This window comes from Mchenga conophoros, linkage group LG11 (genome assembly GCF_057382185.1).
Source record: "Mchenga conophoros isolate Kocher_MC1m ecotype Shallow Benthic linkage group LG11, M_conophoros_male_GT1.1, whole genome shotgun sequence".
NCBI lineage: Eukaryota > Metazoa > Chordata > Actinopteri > Cichliformes > Cichlidae > Mchenga > Mchenga conophoros.
Window position 1 is genome coordinate 16,046,360 of NC_140536.1, and position 20,934 is coordinate 16,067,293.

The 20,934-nt window shown below is 38.6% G+C and overlaps 1 protein-coding gene across 1 annotated transcript in view; it reads right to left on the reverse strand.

Moving 5' to 3' along the window:
- The window catches only part of LOC146563812 (uncharacterized), a 31,811-nt gene that overhangs the window by 1,751 nt on the left and 9,126 nt on the right, over positions 1-20,934 (reverse strand). The window contains 29 exon segments of the mRNA XM_085291128.1: positions 48-328; positions 373-580; positions 684-964; positions 1,048-1,216; positions 1,441-1,723; positions 1,819-1,973; positions 2,077-2,418; positions 2,460-2,609; positions 2,834-3,116; positions 3,212-3,366; positions 3,470-3,750; positions 3,795-4,002; positions 4,227-4,509; positions 4,605-4,759; positions 4,984-5,266; positions 5,371-5,516; positions 5,620-5,956; positions 5,998-6,152; positions 6,377-6,659; positions 6,764-6,909; positions 7,148-7,430; positions 7,535-7,680; positions 7,905-8,185; positions 8,269-8,437; positions 8,541-8,823; positions 8,919-9,073; positions 9,298-9,580; positions 9,685-9,827; positions 10,054-10,336. Coding sequence (XP_085147254.1) covers positions 48-328; positions 373-580; positions 684-964; positions 1,048-1,216; positions 1,441-1,723; positions 1,819-1,973; positions 2,077-2,418; positions 2,460-2,609; positions 2,834-3,116; positions 3,212-3,366; positions 3,470-3,750; positions 3,795-4,002; positions 4,227-4,509; positions 4,605-4,759; positions 4,984-5,266; positions 5,371-5,516; positions 5,620-5,956; positions 5,998-6,152; positions 6,377-6,659; positions 6,764-6,909; positions 7,148-7,430; positions 7,535-7,680; positions 7,905-8,185; positions 8,269-8,437; positions 8,541-8,823; positions 8,919-9,073; positions 9,298-9,580; positions 9,685-9,827; positions 10,054-10,336 — 6,610 coding nt within the window.

Sequence of the window (20,934 nt, forward strand, 5' to 3'; positions counted from 1 at the left end):
ATATATGACTGTTATGACAAAGTTTCAAAGATGAGTAGCTCATTTACCTGGGATTCGCATTGCCATTGTCATTAAGTGAATTTCCAATGCGGATCTCAGCTCCATTGATCCTCTCAGGGCAACAGTCTTGTCTGTTGGTGATAGTCACAGTGTTGATTTTATATGTCTTCAAAAGGTCAAGTCTCCACCATGGATTCAAGTCGTTGTTTGTATGGGCACAGGATCCCTGGTTGTAGTTGCTGGCACGATTCCCATCAATGGCATTTTCGGGTTTGGCATTCCCATACGTTGAAGACTGAGCCACTTGTCCAAGTCTGGCAACATTAGTCTCTGAAAAGTTGCAAATATTAGCATTAATATGATAAGAAGCACTCCAAAAACCATTATGTGTTCATTTAACCCAGAACACACAAGAAGAATTGGACAAGATTTACCTGAAAGTGTACCATCAACTTCCACCTCACAAAGTGTCAGGTATTCTGTTCTCCCAGGAATAATGATGTTTATGTAGCGACCTTCCATTCCATTGCATGCAAAGGTTTGTGATGCCCCAGCAGCGATAGATGAGATTACAGCACATCTGAAAACAAATGACAAGGAAACAGATTAACAGGTAATGATTCCCACATATATGACTGTTATGACAAAATTTGAATCACGTATAAGATGAATAGCTCATTTACCTGGGATTCGCATTGCCATTGTCATTAAGTGAATTTCCAATGCGGATCTCAGCTCCATTGATCCTCTCAGGGCAACAGTCTTGTCTGTTGGTGACAGTCACAGTGTTGATTTTATATGTTTTCAAAAGGTCAAGTCTCCACCATGGATTCAAGTTGTTGTTTGTACAGGCACAGGATCCCTGGTTGTAGTTGCTGGCACGATTCCCATCAATGGCATTTTCGGGTTTGGCATTCCCATACGTTGAAGACTGAGCCACTTGTCCAAGTCTGGCAACATTAGTCTCTGAAAAGTTGCAAATATTAGCAATAATATGATAAGAAGAACTCCAAAACCCATTATGTGTTCATTAAACGTGGAACACACGAGAAGAACTGGACAAGATTTACCTGAAAGTGTACCATCAACTTCCACCTCACAAAGTGTCAGGTATTCTGTTCTCCCAGGAATAACGATGTTTATGTAGCGACCTTCCATTCCATTGCATGCAAAGGTTTGTGATGCCCCAGCAGCGATGGATGAGATTACAGCACATCTGAAAACAAATGACAAGAAAAAAGATTAACAAGTAACATAAGACTAATGTAAAACAAAAATTGGATAAATGTCCCTCTCAGATAGTTAAGATGCTGCTCGAAATTGTATGGTGGACGTAACTCTAAATAACGGGGTAGAAGTAGAATTTTTTATAAACATAATTAATGATTCCCACATATATGACTGTTATGACAAAGTTTCAAAGATGAGTAGCTCATTTACCTGGGATTCGCATTGCCATTGTCATTAAGTGAATTTCCAATGCGGATCTCAGCTCCATTGATCCTCTCAGGGCAACAGTCTTGTCTGTTGGTGATAGTCACAGTGTTGATTTTATATGTCTTCAAAAGGTCAAGTCTCCACCATGGATTCAAGTCGTTGTTTGTATGGGCACAGGATCCCTGGTTGTAGTTGCTGGCACGATTCCCATCAATGGCATTTTCGGGTTTGGCATTCCCATACGTTGAAGACTGAGCCACTTGTCCAAGTCTGGCAACATTAGTCTCTGAAAAGTTGCAAATATTAGCATTAATATGATAAGAAGCACTCCAAAAACCATTATGTGTTCATTTAACCCAGAACACACAAGAAGAATTGGACAAGATTTACCTGAAAGTGTACCATCAACTTCCACCTCACAAAGTGTCAGGTATTCTGTTCTCCCAGGAATAATGATGTTTATGTAGCGACCTTCCATTCCATTGCATGCAAAGGTTTGTGATGCCCCAGCAGCGATAGATGAGATTACAGCACATCTGAAAACAAATGACAAGGAAACAGATTAACAGGTAATGATTCCCACATATATGACTGTTATGACAAAATTTGAATCACGTATAAGATGAATAGCTCATTTACCTGGGATTCGCATTGCCATTGTCATTAAGTGAATTTCCAATGCGGATCTCAGCTCCATTGATCCTCTCAGGGCAACAGTCTTGTCTGTTGGTGACAGTCACAGTGTTGATTTTATATGTTTTCAAAAGGTCAAGTCTCCACCATGGATTCAAGTTGTTGTTTGTACAGGCACAGGATCCCTGGTTGTAGTTGCTGGCACGATTCCCATCAATGGCATTTTCGGGTTTGGCATTCCCATACGTTGAAGACTGAGCCACTTGTCCAAGTCTGGCAACATTAGTCTCTGAAAAGTTGCAAATATTAGCAATAATATGATAAGAAGAACTCCAAAACCCATTATGTGTTCATTAAACGTGGAACACACGAGAAGAACTGGACAAGATTTACCTGAAAGTGTACCATCAACTTCCACCTCACAAAGTGTCAGGTATTCTGTTCTCCCAGGAATAACGATGTTTATGTAGCGACCTTCCATTCCATTGCATGCAAAGGTTTGTGATGCCCCAGCAGCGATGGATGAGATTACAGCACATCTGAAAACAAATGACAAGAAAAAAGATTAACAAGTAACATAAGACTAATGTAAAACAAAAATTGGATAAATGTCCCTCTCAGATAGTTAAGATGCTGCTCGAAATTGTATGGTGGACGTAACTCTAAATAACGGGGTAGAAGTAGAATTTTTTATAAACATAATTAATGATTCCCACATATATGACTGTTATGACAAAGTTTCAAAGATGAGTAGCTCATTTACCTGGGATTCGCATTGCCATTGTCATTAAGTGAATTTCCAATGCGGATCTCAGCTCCATTGATCCTCTCAGGGCAACAGTCTTGTCTGTTGGTGATAGTCACAGTGTTGATTTTATATGTTTTCAAAAGGTCAAGTCTCCACCATGGATTCAAGTCGTTGTTTGTATGGGCACAGGATCCCTGGTTGTAGTTTCTGGCACGATTCCCATCAATGGCATTTTCGGGTTTGGCATTCCCATACGTTGAAGACTGAGCCACTTGTCCAAGTCTGGCAACATTAGTCTCTGAAAAGTTGCAAATATTAGCATTAATATGATAAGAAGTACTCCAAAAACCATTATGTGTTCATTTAACCCAGAACACACAAGAAGAATTGGACAAGATTTACCTGAAAGTGTACCATCAACTTCCACCTCACAAAGTGTCAGGTATTCTGTTCTCCCAGGAATAATGATGTTTATGTAGCGACCTTCCATTCCATTGCATGCAAAGGTTTGTGATGCCCCAGCAGCGATGGATGAGATTACAGCACATCTGAAAACAAATGACAAGGAAACAGATTAACAGGTAATGATTCCCACATATATGACTGTTATGACAAAATTTGAATCACGTATAAGATGAATAGCTCATTTACCTGGGATTCGCATTGCCATTGTCATTAAGTGAATTTCCAATGCGGATCTCAGCTCCATTGATCCTCTCAGGGCAACAGTCTTGTCTGTTGGTGATAGTCACAGTGTTGATTTTATATGTTTTCAAAAGGTCAAGTCTCCACCATGGATTCAAGTTGTTGTTTGTACAGGCACAGGATCCCTGGTTGTAGTTGCTGGCACGATTCCCATCAATGGCATTTTCGGGTTTGGCATTCCCATACGTTGAAGACTGAGCCACTTGTCCAAGTCTGGCAACATTAGTCTCTGAAAAGTTGCAAATATTAGCATTAATATGATAAGAAGCACTCCAAAACCCATTATGTGTTCATTAAACGTGGAACACACGAGAAGAACTGGACAAGATTTACCTGAAAGTGTACCATCAACTTCCACCTCACAAAGTGTCAGGTATTCTGTTCTCCCAGGAATAACGATGTTTATGTAGCGACCTTCCATTCCATTGCATGCAAAGGTTTGTGATGCCCCAGCAGCGATAGATGAGATTACAGCACATCTGAAAACAAATGACAAGAAAAAAGATTAACAAGTAACATAAGACTAATGTAAAACAAAAATTGGATAAATGTCCCTCTCAGATAGTTAAGATGCTGCTCGAAATTGTATGGTGGACGTAACTCTAAATAACGGGGTAGAAGTAGAATTTTTTATAAACATAATTAATGATTCCCACATATATGACTGTTATGACAAAGTTTCAAAGATGAGTAGCTCATTTACCTGGGATTCGCATTGCCATTGTCATTAAGTGAATTTCCAATGCGGATCTCAGCTCCATTGATCCTCTCAGGGCAACAGTCTTGTCTGTTGGTGATAGTCACAGTGTTGATTTTATATGTTTTCAAAAGGTCAAGTCTCCACCATGGATTCAAGTCGTTGTTTGTATGGGCACAGGATCCCTGGTTGTAGTTGCTGGCACGATTCCCATCAATGGCATTTTCGGGTTTGGCATTCCCATACGTTGAAGACTGAGCCACTTGTCCAAGTCTGGCAACATTAGTCTCTGAAAAGTTGCAAATATTAGCAATAATATGATAAGAAGAACTCCAAAACCCATTATGTGTTCATTAAACGTGGAACACACGAGAAGAACTGGACAAGATTTACCTGAAAGTGTACCATCAACTTCCACCTCACAAAGTGTCAGGTATTCTGTTCTCCCAGGAATAACGATGTTTATGTAGCGACCTTCCATTCCATTGCATGCAAAGGTTTGTGATGCCCCAGCAGCGATGGATGAGATTACAGCACATCTGAAAACAAATGACAAGAAAAAAGATTAACAAGTAACATAAGACTAATGTAAAACAAAAATTGGATAAATGTCCCTCTCAGATAGTTAAGATGCTGCTCGAAATTGTATGGTGGACGTAACTCTAAATAACGGGGTAGAAGTAGAATTTTTTATAAACATAATTAATGATTGCCACATATATGACTGTTATGACAAAGTTTCAAAGATGAGTAGCTCATTTACCTGGGATTCGCATTGCCATTGTCATTAAGTGAATTTCCAATGCGGATCTCAGCTCCATTGATCCTCTCAGGGCAACAGTCTTGTCTGTTGGTGATAGTCACAGTGTTGATTTTATATGTTTTCAAAAGGTCAAGTCTCCACCATGGATTCAAGTTGTTGTTTGTATGGGCACAGGATCCCTGGTTGTAGTTTCTGGCACGATTCCCATCAATGGCATTTTCGGGTTTGGCATTCCCATACGTTGAAGACTGAGCCACTTGTCCAAGTCTGGCAACATTAGTCTCTGAAAAGTTGCAAATATTAGCATTAATATGATAAGAAGTACTCCAAAAACCATTATGTGTTCATTTAACCCAGAACACACAAGAAGAATTGGACAAGATTTACCTGAAAGTGTACCATCAACTTCCACCTCACAAAGTGTCAGGTATTCTGTTCTCCCAGGAATAATGATGTTTATGTAGCGACCTTCCATTCCATTGCATGCAAAGGTTTGTGATGCCCCAGCAGCGATGGATGAGATTACAGCACATCTGAAAACAAATGACAAGGAAACAGATTAACAGGTAATGATTCCCACATATATGACTGTTATGACAAAATTTGAATCACGTATAAGATGAATAGCTCATTTACCTGGGATTCGCATTGCCATTGTCATTAAGTGAATTTCCAATGCGGATCTCAGCTCCATTGATCCTCTCAGGGCAACAGTCTTGTCTGTTGGTGATAGTCACAGTGTTGATTTTATATGTTTTCAAAAGGTCAAGTCTCCACCATGGATTCAAGTTGTTGTTTGTACAGGCACAGGATCCCTGGTTGTAGTTGCTGGCACGATTCCCATCAATGGCATTTTCGGGTTTGGCATTCCCATACGTTGAAGACTGAGCCACTTGTCCAAGTCTGGCAACATTAGTCTCTGAAAAGTTGCAAATATTAGCATTAATATGATAAGAAGCACTCCAAAACCCATTATGTGTTCATTAAACGTGGAACACACGAGAAGAACTGGACAAGATTTACCTGAAAGTGTACCATCAACTTCCACCTCACAAAGTGTCAGGTATTCTGTTCTCCCAGGAATAACGATGTTTATGTAGCGACCTTCCATTCCATTGCATGCAAAGGTTTGTGATGCCCCAGCAGCGATAGATGAGATTACAGCACATCTGAAAACAAATGACAAGAAAAAAGATTAACAAGTAACATAAGACTAATGTAAAACAAAAATTGGATAAATGTCCCTCTCAGATAGTTAAGATGCTGCTCGAAATTGTATGGTGGACGTAACTCTAAATAACGGGGTAGAAGTAGAATTTTTTATAAACATAATTAATGATTCCCACATATATGACTGTTATGACAAAGTTTCAAAGATGAGTAGCTCATTTACCTGGGATTCGCATTGCCATTGTCATTAAGTGAATTTCCAATGCGGATCTCAGCTCCATTGATCCTCTCAGGGCAACAGTCTTGTCTGTTGGTGATAGTCACAGTGTTGATTTTATATGTTTTCAAAAGGTCAAGTCTCCACCATGGATTCAAGTCGTTGTTTGTATGGGCACAGGATCCCTGGTTGTAGTTGCTGGCACGATTCCCATCAATGGCATTTTCGGGTTTGGCATTCCCATACGTTGAAGACTGAGCCACTTGTCCAAGTCTGGCAACATTAGTCTCTGAAAAGTTGCAAATATTAGCAATAATATGATAAGAAGAACTCCAAAACCCATTATGTGTTCATTAAACGTGGAACACACGAGAAGAACTGGACAAGATTTACCTGAAAGTGTACCATCAACTTCCACCTCACAAAGTGTCAGGTATTCTGTTCTCCCAGGAATAACGATGTTTATGTAGCGACCTTCCATTCCATTGCATGCAAAGGTTTGTGATGCCCCAGCAGCGATGGATGAGATTACAGCACATCTGAAAACAAATGACAAGAAAAAAGATTAACAAGTAACATAAGATTAATCTAAAGTAAAAGTCTGTATAAATGTCAATTTCATATAATCAAGGTGCTGCTCTTTATTGCCTGATGAACTTAACTCTAAAAAAAACAGAGATAGAAGTAGAAATCTATTACAATTATAATTAATGATTGCCACATATATGATGGTTATGACAAAATTTGAATCAAGTATAAGATGAATAGCTCATTTACCTGGGATTCGCATTGCCATTGTCATTAAGTGAATTTCCAATGCGGATCTCAGCTCCATTGATCCTCTCAGGGCAACAGTCTTGTCTGTTGGTGATAGTCACAGTGTTGATTTTATATGTTTTCAAAAGGTCAAGTCTCCACCATGGATTCAAGTTGTTGTTTGTACAGGCACAGGATCCCTGGTTGTAGTTGCTGGCACGATTCCCATCAATGGCATTTTCGGGTTTGGCATTCCCATACGTTGAAGACTGAGCCACTTGTCCAAGTCTGGCAACATTAGTCTCTGAAAAGTTGCAAATATTAGCAATAATATGATAAGAAGAACTCCAAAACCCATTATGTGTTCGTTAAACGTGGAACACACGAGAAGAACTGGACAAGATTTACCTGAAAGTGTACCATCAACTTCCACCTCACAAAGTGTCAGGTATTCTGTTCTCCCAGGAATAACGATGTTTATGTAGCGACCTTCCATTCCATTGCATGCAAAGGTTTGTGATGCCCCAGCAGCGATGGATGAGATTACAGCACATCTGAAAACAAATGACAAGAAAAAAGATTAACAAGTAACATAAGACTAATGTAAAACAAAAATTGGATAAATGTCCCTCTCAGATAGTTAAGATGCTGCTCGAAATTGTATGGTGGACGTAACTCTAAATAACGGGGTAGAAGTAGAATTTTTTATAAACATAATTAATGATTGCCACATATATGACTGTTATGACAAAGTTTCAAAGATGAGTAGCTCATTTACCTGGGATTCGCATTGCCATTGTCATTAAGTGAATTTCCAATGCGGATCTCAGCTCCATTGATCCTCTCAGGGCAACAGTCTTGTCTGTTGGTGATAGTCACAGTGTTGATTTTATATGTTTTCAAAAGGTCAAGTCTCCACCATGGATTCAAGTCGTTGTTTGTATGGGCACAGGATCCCTGGTTGTAGTTTCTGGCACGATTCCCATCAATGGCATTTTCGGGTTTGGCATTCCCATACGTTGAAGACTGAGCCACTTGTCCAAGTCTGGCAACATTAGTCTCTGAAAAGTTGCAAATATTAGCATTAATATGATAAGAAGTACTCCAAAAACCATTATGTGTTCATTTAACCCAGAACACACAAGAAGAATTGGACAAGATTTACCTGAAAGTGTACCATCAACTTCCACCTCACAAAGTGTCAGGTATTCTGTTCTCCCAGGAATAATGATGTTTATGTAGCGACCTTCCATTCCATTGCATGCAAAGGTTTGTGATGCCCCAGCAGCGATGGATGAGATTACAGCACATCTGAAAACAAATGACAAGGAAACAGATTAACAGGTAATGATTCCCACATATATGACTGTTATGACAAAATTTGAATCACGTATAAGATGAATAGCTCATTTACCTGGGATTCGCATTGCCATTGTCATTAAGTGAATTTCCAATGCGGATCTCAGCTCCATTGATCCTCTCAGGGCAACAGTCTTGTCTGTTGGTGATAGTCACAGTGTTGATTTTATATGTTTTCAAAAGGTCAAGTCTCCACCATGGATTCAAGTTGTTGTTTGTACAGGCACAGGATCCCTGGTTGTAGTTGCTGGCACGATTCCCATCAATGGCATTTTCGGGTTTGGCATTCCCATACGTTGAAGACTGAGCCACTTGTCCAAGTCTGGCAACATTAGTCTCTGAAAAGTTGCAAATATTAGCATTAATATGATAAGAAGCACTCCAAAACCCATTATGTGTTCATTAAACGTGGAACACACGAGAAGAACTGGACAAGATTTACCTGAAAGTGTACCATCAACTTCCACCTCACAAAGTGTCAGGTATTCTGTTCTCCCAGGAATAACGATGTTTATGTAGCGACCTTCCATTCCATTGCATGCAAAGGTTTGTGATGCCCCAGCAGCGATAGATGAGATTACAGCACATCTGAAAACAAATGACAAGAAAAAAGATTAACAAGTAACATAAGACTAATGTAAAACAAAAATTGGATAAATGTCCCTCTCAGATAGTTAAGATGCTGCTCGAAATTGTATGGTGGACGTAACTCTAAATAACGGGGTAGAAGTAGAATTTTTTATAAACATAATTAATGATTCCCACATATATGACTGTTATGACAAAGTTTCAAAGATGAGTAGCTCATTTACCTGGGATTCGCATTGCCATTGTCATTAAGTGAATTTCCAATGCGGATCTCAGCTCCATTGATCCTCTCAGGGCAACAGTCTTGTCTGTTGGTGATAGTCACAGTGTTGATTTTATACGTCTTCAAAAGGTCAAGTCTCCACCATGGATTCAAGTCGTTGTTTGTATGGGCACAGGATCCCTGGTTGTAGTTGCTGGCACGATTCCCATCAATGGCATTTTCGGGTTTGGCATTCCCATACGTTGAAGACTGACTCACTTGTCCAAGTCTGGCAACATTAGTCTCTGAAAAGTTGCAAATATTAGCAATAATATGATAAGAAGAACTTCAAAACCCATTATGTGTTCATTAAACGTGGAACACACGAGAAGAATTGGACAAGATTTACCTGAAAGTGTACCATTAACTTCCACCTCACAAAGTGTCAGGTATTCTGTTCTCCCAGGAATAATGTTTATGTAGCGACCTTCCATTCCATTGCATGCAAAGGTTTGTGATGCCCCAGCAGCGATGGATGAGATTACAGCACATCTGAAAACAAATGACCAGAAAAAAGATTAACAAGTAACATAAGACTAATGTAAAACAAAAATTGGATAAATGTCCCTCTCAGATAGTTAAGATGCTGCTCGAAATTGTATTGTGGACTTAACTCTAAAAAATGGTGTAGAAGTAGCATTTGTTTTATAAACATTATTAATGATTGCCACATATATGACGGTTATGACAAAGTTTCAAAGATAAATAGCTCATTTACCTGGGATTCGCATTGCCATTGTCATTAAGTGAATTTCCAATGCGGATCTCAGCTCCATTGATCCTCTCAGGACAACAGTCTTGTCTGTTGGTGATAGTCACAGTGTTGATTTTATATGTCTTCAAAAGGTCAAGTCTCCACCATGGATTCAAGTCGTTGTTTGTATGGGCACAGGATCCCTGGTTGTAGTTGCTGGCACGATTCCCATCAATGGCATTTTCGGGTTTGGCATTCCCATACGTTGAAGACTGAGCCACTTGTCCAAGTCTGGCAACATTTTGACCTTAATATTTAAAAGATAGAAAGATGCACAGAATTACCAAATGTAATTACCAGTGGTGTAAGTAATTTCACTAAAATATCTTCAGTCAGCTTCTTTAATTGAATTTTTCTTATAATCTTTTTGAAAACACTTTTTCACTGATCTAATTAAAATATATAATTAAATGTGAATTCTTCAAATCAGTTATTTACTTAATATCTTTTCATTTGTTAAATTAACCAAGTCCTAGAATTGTAATGAATTCACGTTTACTTATTATATTTCTTAGATACATTTTTTAATCTCACCCAAATTTCCACTCAGCTTTCCTAGAATAGACAACAAGACAAATATTCCAGCCGTAGTCAACATCCTATAGACAAAAGAAAACATTATTTCAGATAAAGTTTATCATATTTAATCTGGAGTAGAGGATTTTACAATTTTTGTTAATGGTTTGCAATTTGCAATTCCTTCTAGAGTAATTTTTTAAATACAATTGTCAATTTTTAAATTATAACAGTAATTAAGACTTGATAAGGTAGAATATTTCCAAAAATATATTAGTTTGACAGTTGAAGGTTATTAATGATATTACTGTCACATTTAAGTTAAGTACTTTTTTGGTTTTTTTCCTTTGGTTTTTTGTTTTCTTTTTTTTTTCTTTTTTTTCTTTTTTCTGGTAATATATATATATATATCTATATAGATATATTTTACAAAATACATGGAAAAGCATCCTATTCTACCAAGGAATTACCTTTAGTTGTAGTTAGGAGTCTCATAGGAGGTTCAATCTGCATTTTCACAAACTGAGCCATTATTATATATTCTTACAGTGATCATGTGATCATGTGACATCATGTTCAAATAATAAATGTTATTTTTGTAACTTTGCTTAGTTTCATATACACCCTTGTCAAATACCAGGTGACTCCCTTTTTCATAACAGTGCTGTGCATACAACAGAACTTTTTGTCACGGACCCAACCAGACAACCTCACTTACTGTATTTCTCTATTCTGAAAACATCATGGGATGTCATGTAATAATTCAGAATTTCCTAGTTGTTGCCAGAGGCGGAGCCAGACATTTGAAACACCCGGGGCTTAGCCCTAAATGGTGGTATGCATTTTTTTTTTTTGGGGGGGGGGGGGGGGGTAGAAATGACTGAAAGATTAATTGGCTCTGTTTTGAGTTTTGTTCAAGAAAGAATGACTTCATATAGGGAAAAATATATATCACATGTACAGGACACCTAAAAGTAGTTTTTTAATTAAGGAGCAAGGCAGAACAAGGTCAGGGCTGTATCAAGACACGAGGACTAAACCCCAATTCAACCAGACCCAGAACTGATCCAGAATTAAAACAGGACTACAACAGTTCAAAATCAGGACTACTTAGGACTTAACCAAGACGGAATCAGAACTAGATGATAGTAGCACTAAAAATCATCATAGACCTGCACTACACTTATTTTTTAATTCTACCAAAGTCCACTATTTAGATTGAGAAAAGTTTATATAATTATTTAGCCTTGTTGTGCAAAAAAGCCTGCATAACTTAATAAATGTAGAATTTGAAAAATAGCAAACCTAAAAAGAAACACTAGGTACGAGATACATGAGTACCTATGATACGGTGATACTTTTGGTAAACAACCATTTGACTAACATGTGTGTCTCACCTGCTCTTGTTCCATCTCTGTTCTGTCCTCATTCTCCTCTCTCTCTCTGTTCCTTTCTCTCCCTCTTAGGCAAGGCAAGGCAAGGCAAGGCAAGTTTATTTGTATAGCACAATTCAACAACAAGGTGATTCAAAGTGCTTTACAGAGACATTAGAAACAAGAACAAATAAAAACATGATTTAAAATTGATTAAAACAAGCAAATAAACTAACTAACTAATTAACAAACAAACAAACAACAGTATATAAAATCAAAACAGATAAAATCAGAACAGTAGATAAAATCAGTAGTTAAATGTAAGTTTTGAAATTTAAGCTTAAAGTGTGGATTTGGTGCTTTATTCAAATGCAGCTGAGAACAGGTGAGTCTTCAACCTGGATTTAAATAAACTGAGTGTTTCAGCTGATCTGAGGCTTTCTGGGAGTTTGTTCCAGATATAAGGAGCATAAAAGCTGAATGCAGCTTCTCCGTGTCTGGTTCTGACTCTGGGAACTGATAAAAGACCGGATCTTAGTGCTGACAATCATCAAATATACAGTTGAAACCAGATATTTACAAACTCTTCAGATCAAAACACAAACACTTTTTTAATTGTAACATCAAATCAGACTAAATGTTTATTTTTTTAGATTGATAAATATAAAAAACATATTTGTTAACTTTAAGAGTAAAGAGATAAATTGTCTGTATTTCTTAATTGTAAATGGCACCAAATTGTATTCAAAACTGAGCCACACTTATGGAGCTCCACAATTATTTTCCTGGTGTTTTGGTTGACATCTCTTGATTTTCCCATTTCAAAGAAACAGGCTCTGTGTTTTGCCTTATATGCATCCACAGTTGTGCCACCAATTTACTCAGATGGACTCTACTAACCTATCAGAAGCTTCTTCAGCTCAGAATAGAATTGTCTGGAGTTTTCTTATTAATTAACAATAAACTTAATGTACATGTACTCCTAAATTTGATCAAAGTGATAAAAAATACACAGCTCTGTCTCTCTTTATTCTGACATTTAACTAATTCAAAAGATATTTCAATATTTATTTATCCAAAACAAAACAAGTTTACTCTAAATTGATGTTTAACAGTAAAAAAAATGTTCTTGTGTTTTCCATAAAGTGTATGTAAATATCTGGTTTAAACTGTGAATATACTGCTGTGTATTGAAGTTCCTCTTGTTTTGCATAGAAATATACTGAACAAAGCATAATATATAAAATACTACCAGAGTTTTTTCTTTGAAAGAAGCCCCTTATGTCCATTCTTGTATATCAGTACATTACTGAAACCGATTTATTTAGCTGTGGAGGGTAACAACTAGAAGTGGGAATCGCCATACATCCCACGATACGATATTATCACAATACTTAACGCACGATACGATATTATTACAATTTTTTAAAATATTTTGCGATATTCGAATTCTGTACATAAAGGTAAACTTTATCAATATTCATTTTATCTAATATCAAAGTCTCACACTCAGTCTTTCTCTCATTTCAGTCAGTTTTAATGTTGACAAACTGAACGGTTTGTATTACAGTCTAGTCCAACTTAACTGAATGCAACCATCTGGTACAATTATAGCTATTCTGAACTATGCAATTTTTGAAAACTATGCAGCCCCTTCAGCAACTGAAGAATTTGAAAGTAAATTAAAACAAAATATAATTTTACATTAAATAAAAAAGTTTTAAACTTAATTAAAATAAAAAAAATGTCTTAAATTAAAATAAGTAAACTGTCATGTTTATTGCTGCCAAAAAAAAGTTAATCTTTTGCTCAGAAAAAGGATCAACATGCTCTGAAGTCAGAGCATGTTCCATTCCACAAAAACTTTTTTTGTAACAAAATATCGATTTCTGCTGTCCCTGTATCGATACATTATTAGAAAACAAAATATCATGATACTACACAGTATCGATTTTTTCCCACACCCCTAGTAACAACTGAAAATATGAAATAAACAAACATGTACGCTAAGACTCTCTAAAAAAACAGCATTGTTGTTCTTCAGCTTTTCATTTCGCCATTTGTTGATTCACTTGAAGAGCAAGTAGCCTAACGTAATAATGGGTCAAGTGATCAGTTTGATATCTTTTGTGATACACCTTCATATTTACATTATTTGTACAGTATGAATGATTTGCTTTGGTACCTGGTCAAACTTCAGTTCTCCTCTGTCTGCCTGGCTCCGTTTCTCCAACAGCGCACTCGTAGTCAGCAACTGCCCCACCCCACTTAGTGCCTGAGTTCAGATCATACCATTATTAGGGGGGATTTACGCACAGTCGTAAATTCCCACAGTGTGCACTATGTGCACTATGTGTAGTTTTTTGTTTTATACAGTTGTCAGCCAGGCATCTAACTATGAAAAAATTACCCCGGGCTTCTGAGAAAACAACCCGGGCTTAAGCCCAGTAAGCCACCCCCCCCGCTCCGCCACTGGTTGTTGCCATAACTATTTGCCTAGTTATAAACTAGTTTAAAATATATTGATTAAATGTTTTGAACACTTACACAATTTAAGGAGTAGATTTAAGGGGAAAAAATCCCAACAAGAATAAAATTTGTGCAAAACTGATTTTTGTCTCGTTTTTAATTTTCTTGTTCTTTACCAGTACTACAGTGTTTTTTAAGGTCTGTCTTTAACACACTTTATTGCTATTCCTATACCAGGATACCGGACAATGTATGCATTGTGGATGACGTCAGTGCTGAGGAGGATGTGTGGAAGTGCTTCAAAAAGGTGAATGCATGCAAAGCTACTAGTCTGGATGTGAATCCCGGCTGTGTCCTCAAGTCATGCTTGAGGTCGAGCTGGTTGGAGTGTTTCCACACATCTTCAACCTTTCCCTCTCTCTGTCTGCAGCCCCAGCCTACTTCAAAACAGCCATCATCGTCCCTGTACCCAAATCCTCCACCATCTCATCACTGAATGTCTGCCGACCAGTAGCCCTGACCCCCTTCGTGAGCAATACTTTGAGAGGCTGGTCAGGGACTTCATCTGCTCTGGACTACCCAACTCACTGGACCCTCTAAAATTTGAATACCACCCCAACAGGTCCACTGATGATGCCATAGCCCTGACACTACATACTGCCCTCTCGCACATGGAGAAAAGGATGCTGTTTGTAGATTACAGCTCAGCATTCAATACCATCGTTCCCTCGAAGCTGGACAGACAACTGCAGAACCTAGGATTGAGCAGCTCTCTCTGCAGCTGTCTGACAGATGCCACACACATACTGGTGCTCCACAGGGGTGTGCACTGAGCCCTCTCCTATACTCACTCTACACCTACGACTGCACGGCCACTAGCAACTCCAACACCATTGTGAAGTTGGCGGATGACACAACAGTGGAGGGTCTTATCACCAAAGGTGATGAGACAGCCTACAGGGAGGAGGTCAGCGCCCTGACACAGTGGTGCCTGGAGAACCATTTCACCCTCAAAGTCACACAGACAAAGGAGTTGATAGTGGACTTCCAGAGTTGTAGAGAAGCACACACCCCCATCACCATCAACGGCGTTGCTGTGGAGAGAGTGAGCAGCTTCCATTTCCTAGGTGTACATCTGGCAGAGGATCTCACATGGTCTGTTCACATGAACAAAACAGTGAAGAATGCGCAGCAGCACCTCTTCTTTCTCAGGAGACTGAAGAGATTTGGCATGAGCCCCCGCATCCTCAGGACCTTCAACCGCAAAGCTCTTCAGAGAGTGGTGCGGTGTTCTGAACGGATAATTGGAGGTGAGCTTAGCCCCCTCCAGGATGTCTACAAGAACTGGTGCCTGAGGAAAGTGGGGAAGATCACGGACCGGACACTTCATAGACACCTTACCTTCACTTACTGCAACTTTGACCTTTTCAGCCTCAGTCTTGCCTAACTTTATGTTATTGCTGTCACATTTAAGTTGTACTGCTTTTTTTGCTTTTTGTTGTTGTTGTTGTTTTGTTTTGGGGGTTTTGTTGGGGGGAGGGGGTTAAAAATATATATCCAGTATAAAATACGTGGAAAGATGGAAACATATTCTCCCACGGACTTACCTTAAAGCATAGATATGTGTCTCAAAGTAGGTTTGATCTGCATTTTCATATACTCAGCCATTGTTATATATGCTTACTGTGATCATGTTCAAATAATAAATGTTGTTCTTGTAACTTTGCTTAGTTTCATACAAACCCATGTCAAATACCAGTTGTCTGCCTCCCTTGAAGGTGACTGTCACTCCACATACATGTTGTTTGTAACCCACATACAATGAGGGTACCACTTTAAGGACTGATATGAGGAGAGATGGACAGCCTGCCCAACCAATCGAAATGCACAGGTCCCAGTATGCTTTGACCAATGGCAGAGCAGCCTGCCGCTGTATGTCCCACCCATGTGCTCTGTGTTCGCTGCTATGTGTGGAGGTAGTTGCATGCTGGCAGGAGAAAAGAGAGACTGAAGCTTTTGAGCAGGAAAAAGTATTAGATATAAGTTGCAACCAAGTTCGCTGGTTATCAGCTACCTTTCATGTTAAAAGAAGCCACAGTGAGTAAACAGGCGAATGCTGCAGTTTTCTGGCGATTTTAGAAAGTACCGTGTGGAGCTAAACTGTTAGCCTTCATTAGCTCTAGTTGTTATCAACTGCCTGAAAGTTCATCTCAATCTGCTTCCAGAAGTAAGGTAACACTTGAAGCGCAACTTATGTTTATTTTCCTTCACGTCGTATTGCAGTTATTAAAGAGAAAAACAACATGTCCTGTTACGTTATTTAGAGCCCCGCATACCATTGTATTCGGCCGTGATGCACTGAGATCGGTGAGCACATATTGTATGTCTCAGTTAAGTCTGTTTTGCATTTTATTGTTGAGAAACTGAATTTATCTGAATTGTTTGATTAATAACTGTCGTATATGCACTGACTTTACTTGGTTTAATGCATAGTTTGTGTAAGAGAGATGTTTTATTTTTGCAAATTTGAGTATTTTAATTGCAAATTGATGTTGAATGTGATTTCAACAAAATCCTAAATTGTGAATTATAGCTTGAACAGCATAATTAATATTTGAATTGCTCTTCTGACCCTGTCTGTTGACAGGTCAGGGTTTGAAATAGATGGCGAGCCTTCCCACCTGGACGTAGAGAGACTGAGATTCACTTCTTTTCCACTTGATGATCTGCTGCACCTTGCTGTGTGGTAGGACTGTATCACTCTGTTGTGGAAGTTTTCCATTTAAATAAAGCCTGCAGACAAGCGGTGAGTGGTAGCTAACATTCTTTAATCCAAACACACAAAGAACAGAACACCAAGCTTGTGGAGAGCCTGCATGACCGCAGAGCAGGGTCAGCAGAGTCTCACTGAGCCTAGCATGGCTGTCAGTTAAATACCTTCTTCAGGAACAAAAGGCAGTACACAGCTGTTTCACACCTTAAGGTTCACACTAGGGCTGGGCGATATGACCCAAAATTCATATCTCGATATTTTTTAGCTGGATGGCGATATAAGATATATATCTCGATTTTCTTTTTTTTTTTTTAAGCCATAAGTTAAGAACAAAAAGAGAGTTCTTAGTCACGCTGTGTCCCAGATGTCACACGGGCACTTTTATTTACATACAGCGTAGATGTACATGAAGAAATTACTCAAAAATAAATTATCAGCATTTATTAAATAATCATGGTCCATAAATAAAAGAAAACAATGTTGTTTTTGTGCATAACAAAAAGCTCACAATTGTGCAGTCAAAATGTAAACTAATAGACGCTGAGCATAATAACAAAGAGACAGATTTCACAGCTGCACCACGTCTCTGAACAGGTGCCATTTGTGGTCCTTATACACACACAGTACGTATCACTCCGCGAGGCTCCTCCTCGGTAGCCATAATCCTCCGACAATCTATCAAGCGGTGCAGCTCCGTAGCTTAGCAAGGTCATATTAAAACATTTTTTGACAGATTGCTGAGCGCTGTGTACCACATAAAATCGGTTCGCGGTCAGTAAGCACAACCAGAATTCATACATAAGGCGCACTGTCGATTTTTGAAAAAATGAAAGGATTTTAGGCCGTGCCCCTCCGGGCTGCATGTCGTTAGCGCGGTTAGCTCGCTAGCGCGGTTTGCTCGCTAACACGTTGACGCCATCCAGCCCCACGCACGGTAACTCGCTAACGGAGATTTTCCGCTTTCATCTTGTCATTGCCTGCAGGTGAAGCTATGGGGGAGGGGGAGTTGTGTTCAGTGAAGGAGAGGCGAGGCCGAGTAACGTTGCGTAGAGACAAAAGTGGACGAAAGAGAGGCAAACCTGCGGCTCCACAAGTATAATTATAACGTAACATAGACTATATTGATATAAACGATATTGTCACATCTTATATCTCGTATGAAAATATATCGATATTTTTAAAAAACTCGATATATCGCCCAGCCCTAGTTCACACTCCCTGGCTACTAGGGCTGGGCCATATTATACCGTTCACGGTAATACCGGTATAATGTTAGGCAACGATAGGAAAATGAAATATCGCGATAGAATGGGAGTAAAACGCGCATGCGCAGTGCCTTTGTTTTCATACGCACATGGCCGATTGTTGAGTGAAACAGATGAACCAGAATTGGTTTGTAAAAATGGTGCAACTTCAGTGATGTGGAACTAGTTTGGTGTTTGTCCGTCAGATACACAACAAAGCACATTTTTTTGCAGAACATGCAAGCGGCCGTCGTTATTGTCGTATTTGTCGGACTAAGATGCTCTTAAATCTGGGAGTAATCTGGGTCCTAAACTCCGTATGTTTCAGGTCAAACAACACTGCAGCATCACTTAGAGTTAAAAACTGTCTAAATTCTTTCATCTTTAATAAAACGATCAGCATTGCTGCTTTACCAGGTGTAACTATAAAGTTTAACTTCCAGGCATCCATGAAAACAAAATGTATTACATTTAACGGAGTTAGAAGTTAGCAGGAAGCTAGCGGAAGTTAGCTCGCTAGTTTCGCTAGTTACCTAAGCATGATATAGCATGTTCTGACTGAGAGATTTCTGAAAAAAATCAAACGTACAGCTCTGCTATCACTTCCAACATAAATGAAGACAGGAAACTAAACAGCAGTGACGTTTGTAGGGTTACTGAAATTGGGCTAGCTGGTATATAATGATGTGCTACGTGATCGCTAGCGACACAGCTATGTTAGCATAACATAAACAGTGAAGCTGGAGGACGAACACTAACACTTTTCCACTTATAAAAGTTAACGTGAAGGTTCTTCATGGTTAGAGACAAATGCAATCGCATGGCAGGATACTGTAAACGGACCAAACTTCAGTCAGGAGAACAACTGAGATAATCCATCCACAATACGAGGTTAGTCATTAATATACTGCAACAACATGGGAATAGAGCAGCTGCCAGAGAATTCAACATTAATGAATCAATGGTACAGAAGTGGAGGAAGCAAGAAGAATGAGTTTAATAAAGTTTGATTTATCTGACTGCTTTGTTTCGCTTAATGTGCCTTGTAATCCCGTGCACCTTATGGTCCGAAAAATACGTACTGCACACTGCAGTTTAATGTTGCAAAGCACCTCTTTTTAACTTCAGTGGATATTATACATGGTTATGCTCAGGATATGTCAGCCCATTTCTACTGGAAATGCCTTTTGGTTAAACTTTCAGCAAGGAATTTGCATTTGCACTGTTACATTTTTATAAAGCTTTAATGTACATAAAAACCAGCTTCTTGTTTAAGTGAAAATAAATGGAAGGTTGTCTTTTTGCGCTAGTAATGTTGTGGAGTTGTATTTTGTCTCGCATCAATTATATCGTCGGTTATATCGTTATCGCAAATTTTCAAATATATATCGTGATAAATATTTTTGGCCATATCGCCCTGCTCTACTGGCTACCTCCTTGAAGTCCTTGAAGAGACAAAAGACTCTTCGTGTGGAGTGTCTGCTTCCCCCCAACTTCCTTACTAGACCCCCACCATTTGTCTTGCGGTATGTGTGTCAGACATGTTAAAATCCAGTGGCACCAAGGCATTATACAATAAAATAATAATAAATAATAATAATAATAATAATAATAAAATAAGTGTTAATACATAAGTAAAAGAAATTCCTATACACACTCACACTTTCACGCACAGCTGGTTATACATAAGACCACTGACTGACATTCTCTCACCCCTATTTTCTTTCACACCCTGGGAATTTTTTGGACACTACCCCTTGGACATTTTTTATTTGGGACTTTAAATAATGAGCTGTTGTGTAGAACATTCTCCACATGTGAAAAGAGTGTGAGATTTTCATTTGAATGTACATTGGATTTGTGTAACTGTTTCTATAAGAGTTAAGGAGTCATGTTACTAGGGTGCACCCAAACATTGAAACCCGAGCATTGAAACCCGGACATTGAAAACCAAAAGTAACACTTGGCCAAGTCATTGCTTTAGTAGTTTATGTGTTTTACTTTTCTTTTAATTTTTGTAAGCTTCCTTTCTACCATTGTAAAGTGTCTTTAACCTGTGCTTCTCAACCTTATGGTTTATTTCACTAAAGTTGGCTGGTTCTTTTGAGTTACATTCTTGTCTCTGTGTCTCATTTAAACTCACCCGTGTGCTCGTATAGTCGAGCCTATTGGCCCATTGATATATTCTTTTCAACAATTCCCCTTACTGTGTTACATTTGCTATATAAATTAAACAACATTACAAAAAAATAGATATATTATACTGAACATGTTTATTTATTTGCATTGCATGCCTTCACTCTGCTCTCCATCTCGATTAGGCTTAGGTCAGGTGGCCAACATGGCACCTGTGTGTTTGGCACGCCATCTATTGCTCTCTTTTATTTATTTATTTTTTTTTTTATTGCTTTTAGTCAATTTTGTGCAACATGTCAGCCCTACATTGTTTTATGATCGCCAGACATTATTG